Below are 18,822 nucleotides of genomic sequence, written 5' to 3' on the forward strand. Positions count from 1 at the left end.
AGAACTGTCAAAATATAAGAACTGCATTAATATTTAATTATTGTCAAATTTCAGTCATGTTTTTGGGCTAAAAAACCCAGTTAGAGGCCTGTTACTAAAAATAGAACAGGAGTCAAAATTGCCATTTCGGATGATATTTACTAAGTGCATGTATGTGGAAGTCCATTTCTGCTAATGTCATGGACAAAGAGAAGTACTGTCAGTCATTATAATGAGAAACGTTTGAAAAAAAAAGTTTATTTCTTCAAATAATTAGCTGCATCTCAAAACGGTGACTTAGCATTGCAGATAATGAGTTCTCATCTAGACTTAGCATTTTAATATAATGATGTAGCTTCTTAAAATAATGACTTAGTATCTCAAAATAATGACTTAGAATCTCAAAGTATCTTAAAATGATGAGTTAGCATCTCAAAATAATTACTTAGTCTCTCAAAATGATGACTTAGCATTTTAATAATGACTTAGCATTTTAATATGATGTAGCATCTCGAAATAATGACTTAGCATCTCAAAATAATGACGTAGTATGTCAAAATAATGCTGTAGTTTCTTAAAAATAATGAGTTGGCATCTTAAAATAAATTGTTAGCATCGCAAAATAATGATTTAGTTACTCAAAAAATTACTTAGTATCTTAACATGATTAACTAGCATCTCACAACAATGACTTGGTATCTCAAAAATAATTTGTTAACATTTAAAAATAATGACTTCAAAATAGTTAGTGGGCAAAATACTGAGTTAAATCTCAACATAATGAATTACTGACCTCGCAGATTATTGAGAAAATATTTCTAAATAAACACCTAGTGTCTCCAAATAATGCCTACCTTTGTGCAAATAATGAGTTTGCACCTCAAAATAATTAGTCAGCATCTCAAAATAATAAGTTAGATTCTCAAAATAGTTAGTTATTAATTAGGATATTTCAGTTAGGCAAATTATTTAGTTATCTCAAAATAAGACAAAGAGCCTAAGTAATTATTTTGAGACAACTCAATATTTTGAGATACTATCAATATTTTTGACACAATAACTCATCATTTTGTGAAAGTTTCTCATTTGAATGACTTAAAGCATCGTGCATCAGCAGAAATGGGCTTCATTACATAGACATGCAGTACAGTTCTGACACACTTAATGCAACTTTCATGATACAGGTGTTGGCAAGGTGCTATAAACTCCCATTTAAAGACAGAAATTTGTAGGTATAGGCATTTCCATCAATGCAAAACACACACACACACACACACACACACACACACACACACACACACACACACACACACACACAGAGGCAAACTGTGACTGTCATATATTGTCTGAAGGTTGTGTGAATGTGTCCATTGCAACAACTGTCAGCACAGGTTATACTGACGCAGACCACACCATTATGTACATGTCTGTCTCCATACATAAAGGGACAGCAGTCATTGTTATTCCAGTCTGAAGAAAATGTGTCGTCTCTGCACCACGTCACCAAAAGCCTGACAGACAGACAGACAGACAGACAGACAGACCCGCAGTTTCCATTCACAATATTGACAGCCCCTACCACCCCCCCCCCCACCCCTTCCGCACAGCAGATGCTGTGACGGGCGCCATGATGATGATCTGGGATTTTGCCTGCAGCAGCAACCAGAGAGAGCTGCTACAATGCAGGGAGATGGGCTGCTAGCTGTAGAGGAAGGGACGGACCCACGCTGTTTCAAAGCAAAGATGGCCGACTTCGGGATTTGACGTACTACGCATGCGTTAAAGTTGGAAAACCTCGATATTTTTTGTACAAAATTACACACGACGGTCTCGAAAGGAATTGCATCGCAGCTGAGACGTCGGCCATTGAGTAAGAAAGAGGTAAAGTATCCCGAAAGGATTCATAAATTCATAAGTGTTTACAGAGCGAACAAACAGTAGCGAGACAGACGTCACCCAAGAGCTTGATATAACTTGACTGGTACCAGCAGTTACAGCCTGTAAACAATTTGAAAGTGCAAAAAGAGGAAACAAAGTGCCCGGGAATTAAACTGTGACAAAAAACTAGGATAAAAATAACTAAGTAACTAACCAATCAACCAACTAACTGACTAAATAAATAAATACATACATAAATAAATAAATAAATAAATAAATGGAATTGCTTGTGCATTGAATTGTAAATAATTGTAATATTAGTTAATATCAAGTAGAATTAAGGGGAGCTTTGGTTTTCTATTGGTCCAAAAATAATAAACAGTTGAATTAAAAAGATAATATATTTTCACATTGAGTTATTTTGGGTTATTTTCAATCACGACCATAAAGCATGATCATTTGACCTGTTTTTCTTTTTCTTTCTTTTTTTTTTATTTGATTTATTTATTCTGTAACAGAATGGTACATATAATAGAAACATAAGTGGAAAATGAGTGAGAAATGATTTCTTTGTTTTAAATCATGTAAATAACAACAGTTATTAATATTCATCTTAAATTTTTACAGCACAAGTCTTTCCAGAACACGCTCCACGATATATTCTGTGTAAAATTTTATGACACATTTCTTTATTTTATTGTCAATACAGTATTTGTCTGATATTCTCCATGCTTTTTTCCAGTCCAGTTTACTATTAGAAGACCGTACGTCTGTATTATGGAAATATCACTCTCTTTTCAGATTTATTTATTAATCAATTTCTATTTAGGACATCTAGCTAGCTGGGCGTCCATTTTTATCCCATTCATATTTTCCCAACCAGGCCCTACTTCCCATAATCCAGCGCGGCGTTACGGACAGAGCTGTCTACTTGTCTGTCTTTCCTGCGGTGAATCTCTGGCAGCAGGCTGCTGGTAGCTTGACTGTGCAGAGACGGCAAGAAGCGAGCGACCGGCGGGGGAGGCAGGCGAGGCGAAGGAAAGGACAGGGGGAATTTAGGCTGTGTCCCGTATTTGGAATAAGCAGGACTAGACTACAGCTCTCCCCTTGACGTGAAACGAGCTCCCGTGTAACCTTCAAAAAGGAGGACCTGCATTTTTTGATGGCTGGCTAACTTAACGGGCTGTTGGAACTGTTGAACTAACCGTCGTTTTTGAACTGTGAAGAAACTCACGAGACGTTTGGTTTGTGGGATTTAAAGAACATATCTGCCAGCGTTGACTTGAGAAAACAAGGGAATATTTTTCCACTTGGATGCAAAACAACCATACTGTCGAAAAGGGGGCCAAATTCAGTTAAGCTGTGTTAACACTGTGCATATACGTGTGTCGACTCGTGGAAAAAAAGAGGCGACGATGGCTTTTAGGAGCGAAGAAAAGTAACGTTAACGTTAGCTCGCTGGCTAGCAAAAGGGCTAAGCTAGCAGGCTGCTAACTAAGCCTGTGTCGCCCTTCCATTCCTGGAGCAGAGGAGGGGCGCTTGGGCTTTGTAGCATTGCAGATCTGCCTTGCATTTTTGGGTTGCTGCAAGAATGGAGAATCCCAAATATCTGCCACAACAACTCAGGGGAATCTGCTGAACCGCATCCACTCGATTTTTCCCATTACCCACACGGAAAAGACCAGACAACTGCCAGCTAACGTTGGGATTTCATCAAAATCAGCCGGCCCGGGGCTGTAATTGTGACTACTTCTTTTGCCCTGTGGGGATAGGTATTATAAAATGGGGAAGTGCTACACGTCTTATCCTCCTCTTAGATGCTGGATCTCGGGATGGAGATCATGAATAGGCCGGTTTTGACGCGGATTTAGCCCCTCAACTTCAAGTTTTATTATTTTCTAGGCGCATTCAAGGTGAGAGAACTTCTTTCCAGCAGGCCCCTCTGCGCTAACTCAGAGGCCGAGGAGGTGTTTGCTCATTTTCCCTCCCCACCACCACCACCTCCTCCATCATCATTAGTTCAGAAAGCAACAAGCCGGAATAATCATGTCGGGAGAGGTGCGTTTGAAGAAGCTGGAGAAGCTGATAGTGGACGGGCCAGCTCAGTCTAATGGCCAGTGTCTGAGTGTGGAGACTCTGCTGGATATCCTGGTGTGCCTCTACGATGAGTGCAACAACTCCCCGCTCAGGAGAGAGAAAAACATCCTGGAGTTTTTGGAATGGGGTAAGGAAGCTTTTTTTGTTGTTGTTGTTGTTGTCTTATTTCCTTGGCCTGGGCATCCAGCCTCCCTTCTGTCTTTTTGGTAAGATGATAGGCTAATAATGTTGGTGGTGCAGTGGCCCTCCCTTCCTCATCACATTCCTTTTATAGTAGTAGTGGGACTCAGTTGGCCTGCTCTCTCCTCACTCTAACCCTCCCTTAAAACTAAAAAGCAAGGCCACTTTATTCTCATGTAATTAAATGCTTTATATGTTTTGGAAAAGAATGCACAAGTTACAAGAGCACACATTAAACAGAAGGCATGTCTTATTACCAAAAACAGATTAGTTGTAAAAGAAAAAGCTGACAATGAGGAGTAACCAAATACACAGCAGGACATTAACTATAGTGAGGAAGATCTTAAACAGGCCCACTCAGAGTTTTGATATGAATCCAGGAAAGATCTCATAAAGATGTCCTGTCCTCCAGGCCATCATTTATTCTTATGAAAGCACACTCTTACATAAAGTTCATGCCTTTCTGTCATTGCACCAAGCCTCTGGCTCAGATTAGTTTTCACAACTACTTTGCATGTCAGTTTGTTTTCCTTTTCATGGGTGTGTGCAGTTGAAAGCTTGTTGATAACTTAGTATGGCTGCAACTAACAGGTTTTTTTTTTTTTGATTAATTGATCAGTTGTTTGGTCTGTAAATGTCAGAAAATGGTGAAAAAATGTTGACTACTGTCTACCAAACCCTTAGACGATGTCCTCAGATGTTTTTGTTTTGTCCACAACCTGAAGTTGCCCAGTAGGGATGCCCAGATCAATCGCCTGCCAATTGTTATAGGCAGATATTCTGAAAAATATGCAATCGGGAGATCAGCGTTAATGCTTTCTAGTTGATAATGCAAAATCTTGAGCCAAATCTCTGCTGAGTTGGTGTCATTGTCATATGCTGACTAACCTCACCTCATGTTTCCTTAAATTCAAGAAGAAGTTTTTTTCCCAGCATGCTGATGCCTCTACGCGAAAGTAGAATGAATCCACAACATGCTGTCCAGACTTGTTGCAGTTGACGGCTTTGAATGTTTTTAAAATGGCAAAACTTTATCAATACATCCATTTAAAAACTCTCACACAAGTTGTACAGTATAATTCAAATCTCAAACTGACATAATACTGCTGCACTTCTACACAGCTGCTATACAATGGGTAGACAACAAACAATCTGTACTGGCCGATATGGTGCATAGAATATTAGCAATTGGTTGCAAAAACCATGATAGGGACATCCCCAATATTAAATTTACTGTCATTGGGGAATTAAGAAACCAGGAAATATTTACATTTGAGAAGCTGAAATAGAATTTCGACTTTTTATTCATAACAAATGACTCACAACAATTGATCGATTATGAAAATAGTTAGCGATTAATTCAATGGTGGATAACAAATTGATTGGTCGACTGGTCATTTCAGCTCTATATCTTACCTGGTTTTCTCTTATCAGATAGACATTGTAATAACATAATTAGTTGTCTTTCTTTGGCACTGAAGCATAGCAATCACAGTTGCACAATCCAAAGGTTTTGGCCAGGATTTGAATAGTTTTTGGTGATAAGTTAGCAGTTGTGTAACCTTCTCACTCCCCTGCTTAAAGTAATGGTAGAAAAAACAAAACATAGGAGGCAGGAGGACCACACACACACACACACACAAACAACTCAATCATTTGTGCAGAAGGACTGTGTGTGTATGACATCGGGGGTTTGGTTTGTGCATGAAGCAGGAATGTGAACAACTCACCTTTTTTATCTGGCGCAGAGGCCCAGCTAGCTGCCGGAGCATGCCTGGCTGGCCTGCTTGTCTTTTAAAGCCCTGAAAGAAAGAAGTGCTGCAGCAGTGTTGAGGCAGTGCAGGAGCAAATCACTGTCCCAGACCGAGACAAATTAATAATACATCAGCCAGGCAATAAGAAACAAAAGTATAATGGAAACAAAGTGCAGTTTGGCACATTTGCTTGTATCTTATTTATTTCTGAAACAGTTTAAACTGCAGTGTTAAACAGGCAGCAGTTTGGTCCATTAGTGGCAGTGTCAAAGACTGACAGGATGGCTTTTAAATCAGGCAAATGGTGGTAAATTTTGGCTGTGGCTGGTAACTTGGTTCACCCCACCAGCCACCATCTGGACAACCTATTCTGAGCTAAAAATGGAGCTCTACTGGCAAGTAAAGTGGCTGGATTTGGTGATTTTTGTGTCTACAGAGGAATAAAGAGGTACTTTTCCTGCCTGTCTAAAAGCCACAGCCAACTGTGTTTACTCATTACACATGGGTTGTTTCCTTTGGAACATCCTATTTTTACCCATTTTCTTTAGTCCCTGGCCGATCTCCTTCAAACTAGCTGGCCTTGTTTTAACAATGCTGGTGCACCCTGGCCTTTAAGGAGTGGTGCCCTCTGCTTGGGTGCCAAGTTGTGACTTCATCCTGACATTTCCCTGTGTTGACACAAGAAACGTTGTGACCAAGCTCGGCCAGACAAAACACAGAACACACAACACACAGATGTACCCGAGTTGTTGTAGTCCCATAGAGGTCCTGTGTTCTAGCTTGTTATTGTGCTCCACTCCAGAGGGATTTCTATGACAATCCACCTGCTTCTACAGTTAATATAACTTAATTTAATTGAGCTGCAGTTTGTTCCTAGAAATCACTGAACCTGACAGTATGTAAACAAAATTAATTGATTGTCTTAATCAGGTAGCCCTGTAGAACAGCCCTAAGGGAGGTCTTATCAGTTGTTTTCTTTGACCACAAGAGTCCAGTACTGAAGACAGCCATTAGTGGTCCTGTTTTCAACAGCTTTCGTTCAAAGTAAATGTAGAGCGTCATGGACATCTTTGCTAAGTCGCATTCAGGTTGCTGTTTGTTGCACAACCCTCCATCTCACTCGTTGTTGACTATCTACAGGACCAATGCAAGTCAGGACCAATTGGTAGGGTGGGTAGATCAGCTGATTAAAGGAATAGTTTGACACTCATAATATACTCTGCCTGACCAAAAAAAACATCACCACCTGGATTTAAGTAAGAAAATAGTTAAGATCCTTCCATTGGATAATTACCTTAGTGATTAATATGTTTCAACTGGCAACAAGTTATTTAACCCTAACTGATGCAGTGAGTAGCTTCTTAAACAACCATGTCAGATCCTGTGGTCATGGAAAAGATGTTACTCTGTTTCAGAAGGGTCAAATTATTGGCCTGCATCAAGCAAAGAAAACAACTAAGGAGACTGATGAAATTACTAAAATTGGGTTAAGAACTGTCCAATGCATTACTGAAACCTGGAAGGATAGTGTTGAATCATCATTTTTGAGGAAGAAATATGGTCATAAAAAACTATTGAATGATCGTGATTGTAGATCACTTAAACATTTATTGAAATCAGAAGTTAAAAAAATGAACTGTGGAACTCACGGCTATGTTTAATAGTGAAAGTAAGAGGGAAGAAGAGTGGCAGATGAAGTGATGAACCCATCATGCATAGTGCCTTCCGTACAAGCCTGTGGGGACAGTGTTACGATCTGGGATTGCCTCAGTTACTCAGGTCGAGATTCGGCAACACTATGTGCCCAAAAAATGAGATCAGCTCACTACCTGAATATGCTGAAAGAGCAGGTTTTTCCATCCATGGACTTTTTCTTCAGATCAAAATGCCAGGGTTCATCAAGCTCAAAATATGAAAGAGGGGGCATGAGACATCATTTTCACACATGGATTGGCTGCCACAGTCCAGACCTTAACCCCACCGAGAATCGTTTGGATGTGCTGGAGAAGACTTAACGCAGTGGTCAGACTCTCCCATTGTCAATACAAGATCTTGGCGAAAGAAATTAATGCAATGGGGGGCAGTGTATAATCTGCTGTTTTACTTTCTTGCCTAGAGTAAAATGAAAACATCAATACCACTCTCATATCTGCTAAGCTAAGCATGGGGGAAACTACTCAGTTCTAAGATAAAAAAAAAATCTGCGCAGCAGCAGTTCTAAAGTTTAATAATTAACCCATTATGCCACGTTTGTTTAATCCATATCAAACTGAGGTGTAAAAACTGCCTGTTGCGGTTTGTGTTACCACTAGGTTACCAGGCAACCAATAGAGACTTAGGGAAGTCCTTGCTATGAGCCAAGACAGCCTGGACCTTATTACACCACTGCCTTTGTACAGATTAAATAAACAAGATATTTAAATTAGTGAGTTTTTGAGGTGATTTTGGCAGATTTTGTTACCTCTGGGCAAAGCCAGATCAGCTACTATGCTAACTATTGCTCTAACTGATTTGTTTTGTGATACAGTGTCAGAGTCAAACAACTTGGAATTTTAAGGCATTTATGTTCATCATAAATCAAAAACATGTTGGAACTGTGGTAGAGGACAATACCGAGGAGTAGACTTCCATCTTTTGGGAAGCAATGAAATGCTGCGGTATGGTTTTGTCATTGTGATAACGCACGTCCACATGATAGCAGACCACACCTTTTGGCGTAGCCATCAACAAAAACGTGGTGATTTAGGTCAAGTCTTGTCCTGTCTTGTCACCACTCCCATGTTTTCTCTTTCTTGGCAGAACATCCTGACAGAGGGTCAAATGAAAAAGCACACCTGTTGCACATGCAACACATTTTGTAGTATTTGGAAAATTTCTGGCTAAATGTTAGCTGAAGAAGTGAAATAATGCTATTCTAAACCACTATTTATACTCAGAGCAAAGAGTGCACATGACAGATTGTAGCCCTTAAGAAACAGATTAGATCAGACAGATAGCCTCAGCACACACTGAAAATGCAGTTTAATCCTACATACAGAAAAATTTGTTCAAGACGGTGAAACCCAAGACCTTCTCAACTTGTGAGTGATCTGCCTTTGTCAGCCACTCAGAGGCTGCCTCTGCAGCTACAGAGGGGACACATCATAGCTTACCCACCGGGCCTGTGTACCTTTTTGCTTCAGCAGCACAGCAGTGACAAAGGTGCAGCGATGTTCCCTTTTCTTCCCGAGAACGTATATGAGCCAGAGAAGAAGACAAACATTTGTATTGGGTTTGCTTTTCTTGTTGTTTGGTGACCTCATTTCAGCTGAAATAGAGACCCCTACATGACCTGCAGCCACAGGGGAAATGAACACGGGAAAGTACGCTGTATCCTGACTCCTCACATATACCACAGCGGTTACTGTGTACACCAAGTTCACAACTCAGACCTGCACTTATATTTATTCACTTATGAATTGGCTTGTGGAATTCGTTGTGATCCAGCCAACTTACGTCAACATAATATTTTTTGTAATGTAATCAGGTGTTACATTACAAAAGTGACGTGAATTCCAGTCCGTCTGTATTGTTGATTACTAAAGATATCATATAGAGTTACTAATGAGTTACCTCCAATGATATGATGTTCTCCATAGAACAAGCAATTCTCAGTCAGGAAGTGCATAAGTAATGCATCTGTATGATTCTTTATGTTTCACACTGATCCATGGCTCCTGTAAAGTGGTGTTAGCATCTACATACAGTAATGAAGCTATATCTTTTTGAACTGGCTATCTTTGTATAAATGTCATCTTTATATCTTTTAGAGCTGCAAGGATGATGGATGTTGTGAGTGACAGTCAACTAATCTACGAGTTGTCAACTCTGAAATTAATTGCCAAATAATATGTTTTTTTAACAATATTTTCTGGTTTCTTTTGTCCTCTCTCTACAGTAAGTTGAATATTTTTTAGTTCTGGACAAAACAAAACATTTGAGGATGTTTACTTGGGCTTTGGGAGACAGCGATCAACATTTTTTTTCTGACATGTTATGGACCAAAAATCTAATCTGTTAATCAAGAAAAGGATCCACGGATTAATGGATAATGAAAATAATGTTTTGGGCCCCATTAGGATGTCTTCAGTTGTCTAAATACGAGTTTATGTTTCAGTGGACACAACACTTGCATTCATTTCTCACAGATATCCTGTTTTCCTACTTTTCTCTCCCATCATTTCCTGCTCTTTGTTTTGTCCTGGTCTCCTTCCCTGTTTGGGGAAACGGATTGCCGGGCAGCTAAATGAAAGCGGGCAGCCATGCCAGCCCACAGTAGGCAAACATGGGGGAGGCAGCCTGACCTTTTCTCAATCCAGACTCAATGTTAGCCCACAGTGGCCAGCTGTTCAGCTGCAGCTGATGTGTGCTCCACCCTGCAAGGCTTTCATTGGCAGCATGCCTCATGCACTGCTCACAGTGGAGACACGCACACACATACACACACTTACACACACTTACACATGTACTTATTATTGTGGTTTTGCCTAACTAGGCTATCTCATAGTTCACTGGCTGGAGTCCCTCCCTGTTATTCCCGTTATTGAACAGACCAGAAGAGCTGCCACTACAGCTGTAAGAATTTCAGTTGTGTTGGTTCCAAAGAAAAAATTTATGTTACATGGTTTTAAATTCCACTTGGGGGCTATTCCACCCCACAGAGAACAAACAAGGCTATACGCAAAGCCAGCACTTTAAACCTCTGACAGTAATAAACATGCATTTAGATCAGTCTAGGCTAAACAAGATTGCTGATGGTTATGCAGCTGCAGTTTGATTAGCCCACTGCTTTGTTTAGGTAGAGGTAAACCAGGCAGGAAATGCTTTCGAGTGCTTTTATTTTTGGAAACCTGTGGTGGATAAGACAGAATGGAGAGTTTATTGTGAAGCAGTGTTTTATGTGTGCAGGTTATGGTCAGGATTTGGCCCTTTTTACATTGAAATAAATTAATTTAAGAAGTGTGTAGGAAAACCAATTGTGGCTGCGCAAGTAGTACAAAACACTAAAGGCAGTATCTAGAAAAAGCATTTGGTTTGTCCCTACTGCTGGCCCACTGCTCAAAAACAAAAACAAAGTGATTCTTTTGTCAGGTTCTAGCCCTGTAATGTCCTGCTTCAGTCACTCCTCAATTTCCATTGGAACATTGTGTTAGCAGTTTTAGTAGGCTTCGTAATCCCTTGCCTCAGTACCCTTGACATATTAGTAGCCAAGCTATCCAGTGCCGGGTGCTGTTCACTGTTTTTGTATAATGTTTAAGTAAAAGGCGCAAAGAGATTGGTATGTTTATGGAATGTGTTGGCAAAGGCTTGCCATATGGAGCAAAACTAGGCTGTCTTTTTGTGGCCATAGGCTATGTCAATGAGTTAATGTCAAACCCTGCATACTGATGAATATTATGTTCCATTTCTGCTGTATTCTGCCAATAGATCCCTGTAAATTTAAGACATGAAGTGACTGAAATAGTTGATGGTAATAGGAATAGGAAGGATAAATAGTAATTGGATATCAAAGAACTTGAATCTAACTTTTTACCAGTCAGAACTCAACTCTGAACAATGATTCAAAAAACATCTTAGCAGCATCGCCAGCAGTCTGTGTCAAGTCAGCAGAAAAAACAGTAATCTGTATCATTTATATCCTGTATGTCATTATTGATATGGGAGTATAAAACTCTGCATGGGCTGGACTTCATCAGGATATCCTTGTTACCTCTCTGGTTGTTCTGCCGTTTCCTGTCTGGGTGTCCGTTTGTCATGGTGGGCACAGAGAACAGGAAGGAACCACAAGGACTCGGTGAGCTAGTCCAGACCCAACGGGTACATGATGTCATACAAGGAAGTGGGACAGCTGTATCACATTGTGTCATTGTGTACACTGTGGCTCACTTGTGTCCAGTATTTTGGTGTTGTTGAGAAGGTGCAAGGTCACATGCGTGTTTACTTCCTTGCTGGTGGATTATTTTTTACACACATACAGTCTGTTTGTCCACTTGAAACATTCATAAGCTCTTTGAATCTTCTTGTCACTCTTTCACACACAGTTATTTTCTTCCTCTGTGTGACACAGCCCCACACACACACACACACACACACACACACACACACACACACACACACACACACACACACACACCTTTTCCATTGTCCTGAGTGGACTCCCAAACAATCAGACATGGCACAGACCCATGCAGATCCTGTGTAGAGTGTAGCATCCCAAAGGGAGCAGTTCAGAAGCCACCAACACTTGATTATGCTCTTTTTGCCCTCTGCATTTCACTCCCCCTTAATGAACTCTCAGTTAAAGAGGAAAAAGGAATGTGCATCATTCATTTGCAGAAGATCATATAGTCATTTAAAGTACCTGGGGAAAAGGGTAATGTTTTGAATGAATTGCTCCAGTTTGAGAAAAAATAATGGAACAGCAGGGCAAGAAGTATAAGTATTTTGAACATAATACAGATGTCAAGGATTTCCAACAAGTTGGTACATGTATATAATTTGTAGACTACATCTTTAATGGAATACTTTAGTATTGTAATTAATTAATTTGGGGCACTGGCAAGTGAGATTAAAAAATGGTCAGAATCTTTGCTGCACTCAATACTGCAGAGTCCAATATCTATGGACTACATTACTTAGCACAGTGGTTTCAAGTAAGATTAGCCAGCTCTGTTGAGTATTGGCTAATTAAGGCGAATCCAACAATTAAGACTGTTCATCAGTTTTAATGGGACCACGAGTGAGATATGCAAAATTAAAAGGATAGTTGGGGTTAGTTGAAATCTGGTTCTATGAGGTACTTATTGATATTGTATTTCTTACAGCACATGCCATGGAGAGGGTCAGAGCATTTATTGGCTAGTATTTTGGCTACTTAAAAAAATCAATATCAGTTAAAATGCACACTATTTTTAGAATATTTTTACCACTTTAGGATGCGGTCAGACAGCCTTTCCCCACAGGAGACTGTCATTAAATAAGCCAAATATCGCTCTTCTTAACCATTTCCCTGGTGAGTAATTCTACTTTGCAGAACACAGGAGTTGCTGGTCTGTTGCTGCCATGATCTGTTAGTTTGTATTCGATGTCTTAAATGGTCATTACCAATTCACCAAATTCACACAATAACACAAACGAACTAGAACCAATCGAGGTGGTGGTAGGCCACAGACTCTCAGCTTCTGCAAGGTAAAATGACCGTTGCTTAAGCAGTCTTGTTGCTTTGGAGAGAGTGATATTTGACTTTTGTAATGGTAGTTGAAAAAGGCTGTCTAAAAGCAAGGTAAAGCAGTGAAAATATTCCACTATCTGAACTATTTCTTTAGGGGTAGTTCAGCTTAACTTTGGTTGCAAAGATGACACTGCTGTTGTCCATGTTGAGGATTACCTGGACCTTTTACCAGGGTGAAACTGTACGTGGCATTTTCAGCATCTGGGTTATTCACAGATGGCCTTTAAAACTACTTAGTCAATCTGTCTGGGAGCTTTGTAGGCAAAGAAATGCCTGCTGCTAATTGTGATGCGTCATCAGAAAGTGGCAGGGAAAGAGGTTGGCTTTCCTTCTCTGTCTCCCAGAGGACACACTGTAGCGCAGGTCATTAGCTAGGACTCTCGGGATCTGACTGCAAAAGGCCTCCCCCTCTCCTCACTTTCCCCTTTCCTTTTTTCTTCACCTTCACTTCTTCTCATCTTCCCATCTCTTTTTTTCTTTCTTTCTTTCTTCTCTTTTTCCACCCCATTCCTCCCCTGCAGCGGCTGTTAGCTGGCTTTGGCTGACCTCTCTTCTCAGCTGTCTGTCCATCACACAGACCAAATGAAAATGAAGCTGTTCATTTGGCTGATTTTGGCTCATTATAATGTATTCTTTCCTACTGCAGCTTTTCAAAACAAGTCCACCTCTGTAAGATGGACCTATTTTAGCATTAGGTACACACCATAAGCACAAGTTATGTAATCATTCCGCCTTCTTGGCGATCAGCATGACTTACATTTAGTACACTATTATCTGTATCCATATTACTACAACATCAGTTAGTGCTTTTACTCAAGTAATTGCTAGTGATATCAAACGCCTGGCATCAGCATGCAAGATGAGTTTGATATTTTGGAGATTACAGGAGGTTTTAGCGCTACTTCTAACAGTTTTAAGCATTTGTGTGTTCTGTACATACTGGAGGAAAAATACCGGCCTGCTCTCCCTGTAATGACTCTTCAGCTCAAAGGAGCAATTAGCAAGTCTTCCTTTTCGTCTGCCAGCTAAGTCTACCCCAGTGACACACACACACACAGACACACACACACACGCACACACACACACAAACGCCATAGACAGAGCAACATTGTTTTCTCAACAGATTTTTTTATGTTGTCAAAGGGTGAATTTGGGAAAGCTGCTCCGCCCCCTCCACCCGTTCAGCCGAAACAGCCCCACAGCCAACTGGCGAAGGCACTCGCTCGCATAGTTTTGTCTCTTCCCATACTCACTGAATTTGGAGTGTGTGTCAGTGAAGGGGCTGCTTCCACACTGGTCTTATTAAGCAAGTCAAAAGCAAAAGCCATTTCAGTTGACAGCTGAAAAAATGCATAGCACACATAGACATTCCTTCCTTTTTTCATTCATAAAAGTGTATGCAATCCATAGTAATCACAGCAGCAGATTAAAAGAATGAAGGGAGATCTATCTTTAAAGTAGCTATAATTAATATTTTTTTATTAACAATGGCTTTAAATAACTATTTCTAATATGAAAGTGGCTGCTCGTAATGGCGAACCCACACATATCATAGTATCACTGGACTCGGGTTTTCCACAACTTCTCTTTTGACTCATTGTTTTGGATTTCCGGCCTGCAACTTTAATTTTATGATTCATTCTCATTACTCTTATAGCAGTGTTTCCAGCTGCAGTAAGCAGCTGCTTTCAGTGAGAAAGCTGTAAAAACCCACTGCTCAGCACCAAACAGTAGACAGACAGCTAGTGACTAACTGGTGAACATTAACTTTTAGCTTTTAAAAGGCTAGTTACCAAACCAGAGCTAAAAGCACACTGAATATTGAACATGACTCCAAATGAATACTAATGTTGCTCCATACCTTGGATTTGTGTTAATAGGCAACTTGCATACTAACAAAGTCAACATAAGTATTAAATACTCATTGCCGCTAACATGGTTTGTTGGAATGTGAATCTCTTGGCATGTCACAATTTGATTCTGATTCAGGGGGCTGCCATGCGATTTTAAATTGATTATTGATGCATATTGATACATCTGTTTTTTCTCACTGTAGGACTGCTTGCTACTTTTTAATCATAACATATTTGTAATGAGCAATAATTAGTTTAGTTAGACTAAACTTGGATGCGGGTTGGTTCAGTCATAAGGAATGTACAGCACAGACTTCCAAAACTGCTACAAACAATTTTAATGTTGAGAATTGGATTTTAAATTTATCATTTAGTTTTCTGCATTGAGTAATAATCTTTCAAGAAAGAATGGCGATGTATCCACATGCCGTTTAATTCTGTCTCCTATGAAAATGGCTTAGTACTCGTTGTTGACGAGACAAAGACTGAACAAAGATAAGACAGAGACAAGACAAAGACAAAGCCATAAGTTTACATTTGGGCCACCAAAAATATTATTTGGCTACCTAATTTAGGGGCTTGGTGGCCATGTGGCCAGTGCTTGAAAATATTAGTCTATCCCTGCTATGGGCTTGAAAAGTGGCTTTGAAAAATTTGTAGCTTGCTTCTTTTTAGAGGATAGCAGCTGTAGTGAGCCTGGGCGCACAGCATTAAAAAGTAGAACAGTGAGTTGATGTCAAAGCATTAAAAAAGACATTTCTAGAAAGCTACAGTATAATCCACCTCTCTACAGTTGATCTTTATATTCATAACATAAAGCCTCTGAGTGACGATACTTCGTCATGTTTAATCTCAGTGTCTCACATTATCTACTGATTCTATTATGATTAAATGCCCAGTGTGGCGCACATACTTATCAGTAGTATATTGCATGTTATTTGTATTGTGATACTCTTTTCATGTTGAAAGATGGAACAGGCCCAGTTTGGAGAAATCTTCATGTAAATCCACTGTTAAAGCTAGGGATTAGGCAATGTAAGACTGTTTGGGCAGCAGCCATAAACACAATTTGGCGTCCATACAGTTTCAACTAGATTCAGTTCAAACACACTATTCTATTATTTGTGTAGTATTTTATCAATATAGCTAGATTGTCTTTGTTATACCACTTCCTTAAAGAGGAGCTGATGTTTGATTTCTAGAAGAGGCAAATAAATTTAAATTTAAAACATGCTGCAAGTTCAGCCCAGTGTTTTACTCCTATAAATCTATCAGCATGGGAGCATGCGTCTGCTGCCCAACCCTCCATTGTCTCAGACCCCAGGATTAAACCTATTAGTTGCTCTAAAAACCAGAGCCCCCAGAAGCCCCGTCAGGGCACAAGTTCATAAATAACTTGGAAGAAGACTGCACCATATGATCCTCTCTGGCTATGTGGTTACTCCTCCTCCAGTCCCTCCTCTTCTCTCATTGCTTATTTCAATCACAGGATGTTTCTCTGACATGCAGCGAAACAGTGAGGCAGTTTGGCACGAAACTCCAGCTGTGGTAAAATGGGAAGATGCCAGGGAGTCTAATTCTGCTCTAGACTTGTATTTGCTGGGCATTATAACACAGACATTATCTATTTGTTTCATTTACTTATGTTTCATAGATTTTTGACTTGTAGGGAATGCAGAGAAAGAATTATACCATGGCCAGTGCTGCTGATGCCCCTGAGCACAGCCTTAATGCCCCTTCCAAAATGAACTACTCATGTGGCCAGTTTGGCATGCCTTGTTTTGATCTGGTTGTTGTGCCCTTAAAATAAAATTGTGGATTTCCTCATTTAAAACTAAAACAGTGGCACGATGTTTCTCCCACTCCATCAAATATATATGTAACCTAAACATTAACAGCTAACCAGTTACCTAACAATACTCCTCACACACATAGAGGGTGAATAAACAAGTTAGTCTTTAATCTGCTCTGTATCAGATCCATCTATGTATTATAGCTAACCAGCAAACCAGTGAAGGCTGGCAAGAGGGATGACAAAATCCAAAATGAAAAGTTTGTTCGGAAATATGGTTTATCTTGATACATTATATTGCAGACATGTAAGAAATAGTTAATGTCATATATTTTTTAAAGGAGTTTGGTTTAATATTTTTCTCCAGAGAGTGCAGGGAGCTTCAGTTTGACTCAAATTGCTAATGTGTAAATTTTTTCATGTCTTGTCACCACTAGGTCACAGAAAGACGAGATAATTGACTTTGGTTAGTTATTGCTTTGGTTAATGGTTTACAGTGTAATAATGTGTTTGTATTAATTACTGATGGTGACTGATCAGGCAGCCTGTCAGTTACACACTGTTTTGTCTTCATACAATGGAATTATAACTTACTGTTGTTACACCATTGGTTTTGGCGCTGGTGCTCCACATTATGGCTGCAATGCCCCCAAAATTTTGTGTTTACCAAAAGCTGAATTGGCCTTGCCCTAAAAATGACTTCCTTTCAGGATTGCTTATGGTCAGTGAGGATCTATTCCTTCCCTTCACCTCTTTTCTGTTGGTCCTGTTGTTCTGTTGTATCTGAGGACAGCTTCCCATTAGCTTTAGCACAGGGCCAGATAGCATTCATTTTAGATGCTCATTCCAACCAGTTAGTCATGGCAGTTCAGTGTTTCTGTTATGTTTTATTCATAGAGATGTTGTTCTTCGGTCACTGCAACAGCTCTGCCTCTGTCTGCTCTCCTGCCTCGACTCTCTTTCTCGTAGATGGATCATTTGCTGCCTTGTTTGATTTTGCATTTTAAATTTGTGTCAGAAACTTGCCCTTGGTAATTCATAACCACATCTTGCGGTTTGGATGCAGAAGTCTGCCATAACCAGGCAGAACTCCAAACCTTTGCTGTCATGGCTGCTTTATCTCTTTCTGCACATGCCGTAGCCAGCGCATCCCCTGGTTGCTTTGAGCAGAGGGCTCAGCTGTGTGAGTAAAAAGCGCTGACTCAGGCCCCAGCCCCTCACAGCCAGGCTGCCTGTGGAATTTGGAGCAGAGGTGCAATGTTAGAGAGAACAGCTGCTGTTTGGATGAGGCCAGGTCTTTGTCCACCGGTGCCTACCAGCCCCCATTCACTCTCCCTGTCTATCTGTTGGTCGGTCTGACTGTCAGCTCCTGGTGTGTCTCTTGCTGTCAGTGTTTCAATCTGTGTCACTCTTTCAGTTTGTTATCTGCTCCATTCACTCAGTTTTCATTGCTTGGATGCACTCTGTAATGCTGCACACGTCTTGTAGGTTATTTAGCCCTCTTTGTCTCAGTATTATCCCTCTTTTTTCTTCTCCTCTATTCTGTCTCTCCATCCTTTATTTCCCCTGTTTGCTCTCTCCTCCTGTCCTCCCCCTCCCCTCCCTGCCTTTCACAGCTTCTCTGCCCCCTCCCAGACTGCTGTATCCCAGCTTTGCCTAGTGACAGGGAGGGCTGGGTTGGTGTAGGAGCGAGTGTTGTGTTATGCACGGCATATACCTGTAGTATTGGGTATTGTGCATGTGTCTATGGGGGTGTATGTACTTGTCCTTTTTTGTTTTTTTTAATGTATGTTTTCATGTCTATCCTTTGTGTTAGCATGTGCAGAAGAAGCACACATGCAGAGCCTGTGTTGATCAGACAGCACAGTCAGTCCAGCAGCATTCTGACAGCACAGAGCTGAGCTGCATCCCTAATAAAGCTCCTCTGCTGCATCTTTACACACACACGCACAGCCTTTGATCCTCTGTCTCATGCTGTCATATTTGGAATGGCAACTTTATGCCAAATGAAAAGGACAG

The 18,822-nt window shown here is 40.3% G+C and overlaps 1 protein-coding gene across 4 annotated transcripts in view; it reads left to right on the top strand.

Annotated features, from left to right (window-relative positions):
• Positions 1-2,819: 2,819 nt before the first annotated feature.
• cdc42bpab (CDC42 binding protein kinase alpha (DMPK-like) b) overlaps positions 2,820-18,822 on the top strand; it is a 98,393-nt gene continuing 82,390 nt past the window's right edge. For 2 of the 4 annotated variants that reach the window (XM_084737823.1, XM_084737824.1), the window contains exon 1: positions 2,820-4,081. In XM_084737823.1, the coding sequence (XP_084593949.1) occupies positions 3,904-4,081 (178 nt within the window). In that variant the 5' untranslated portion in view covers positions 2,820-3,903. The remainder of the gene's footprint in view (positions 4,082-18,822) is intronic. The other 2 variants (XM_084737825.1, XM_084737826.1) reach the window with 1 other exon arrangement.

Source organism: Lutjanus erythropterus, chromosome 15, assembly GCF_056507025.1.
Source record: "Lutjanus erythropterus isolate fLutEry1 chromosome 15, fLutEry1.hap2, whole genome shotgun sequence".
Classification (NCBI taxonomy): Eukaryota; Metazoa; Chordata; class Actinopteri; order Lutjaniformes; family Lutjanidae; genus Lutjanus; species Lutjanus erythropterus.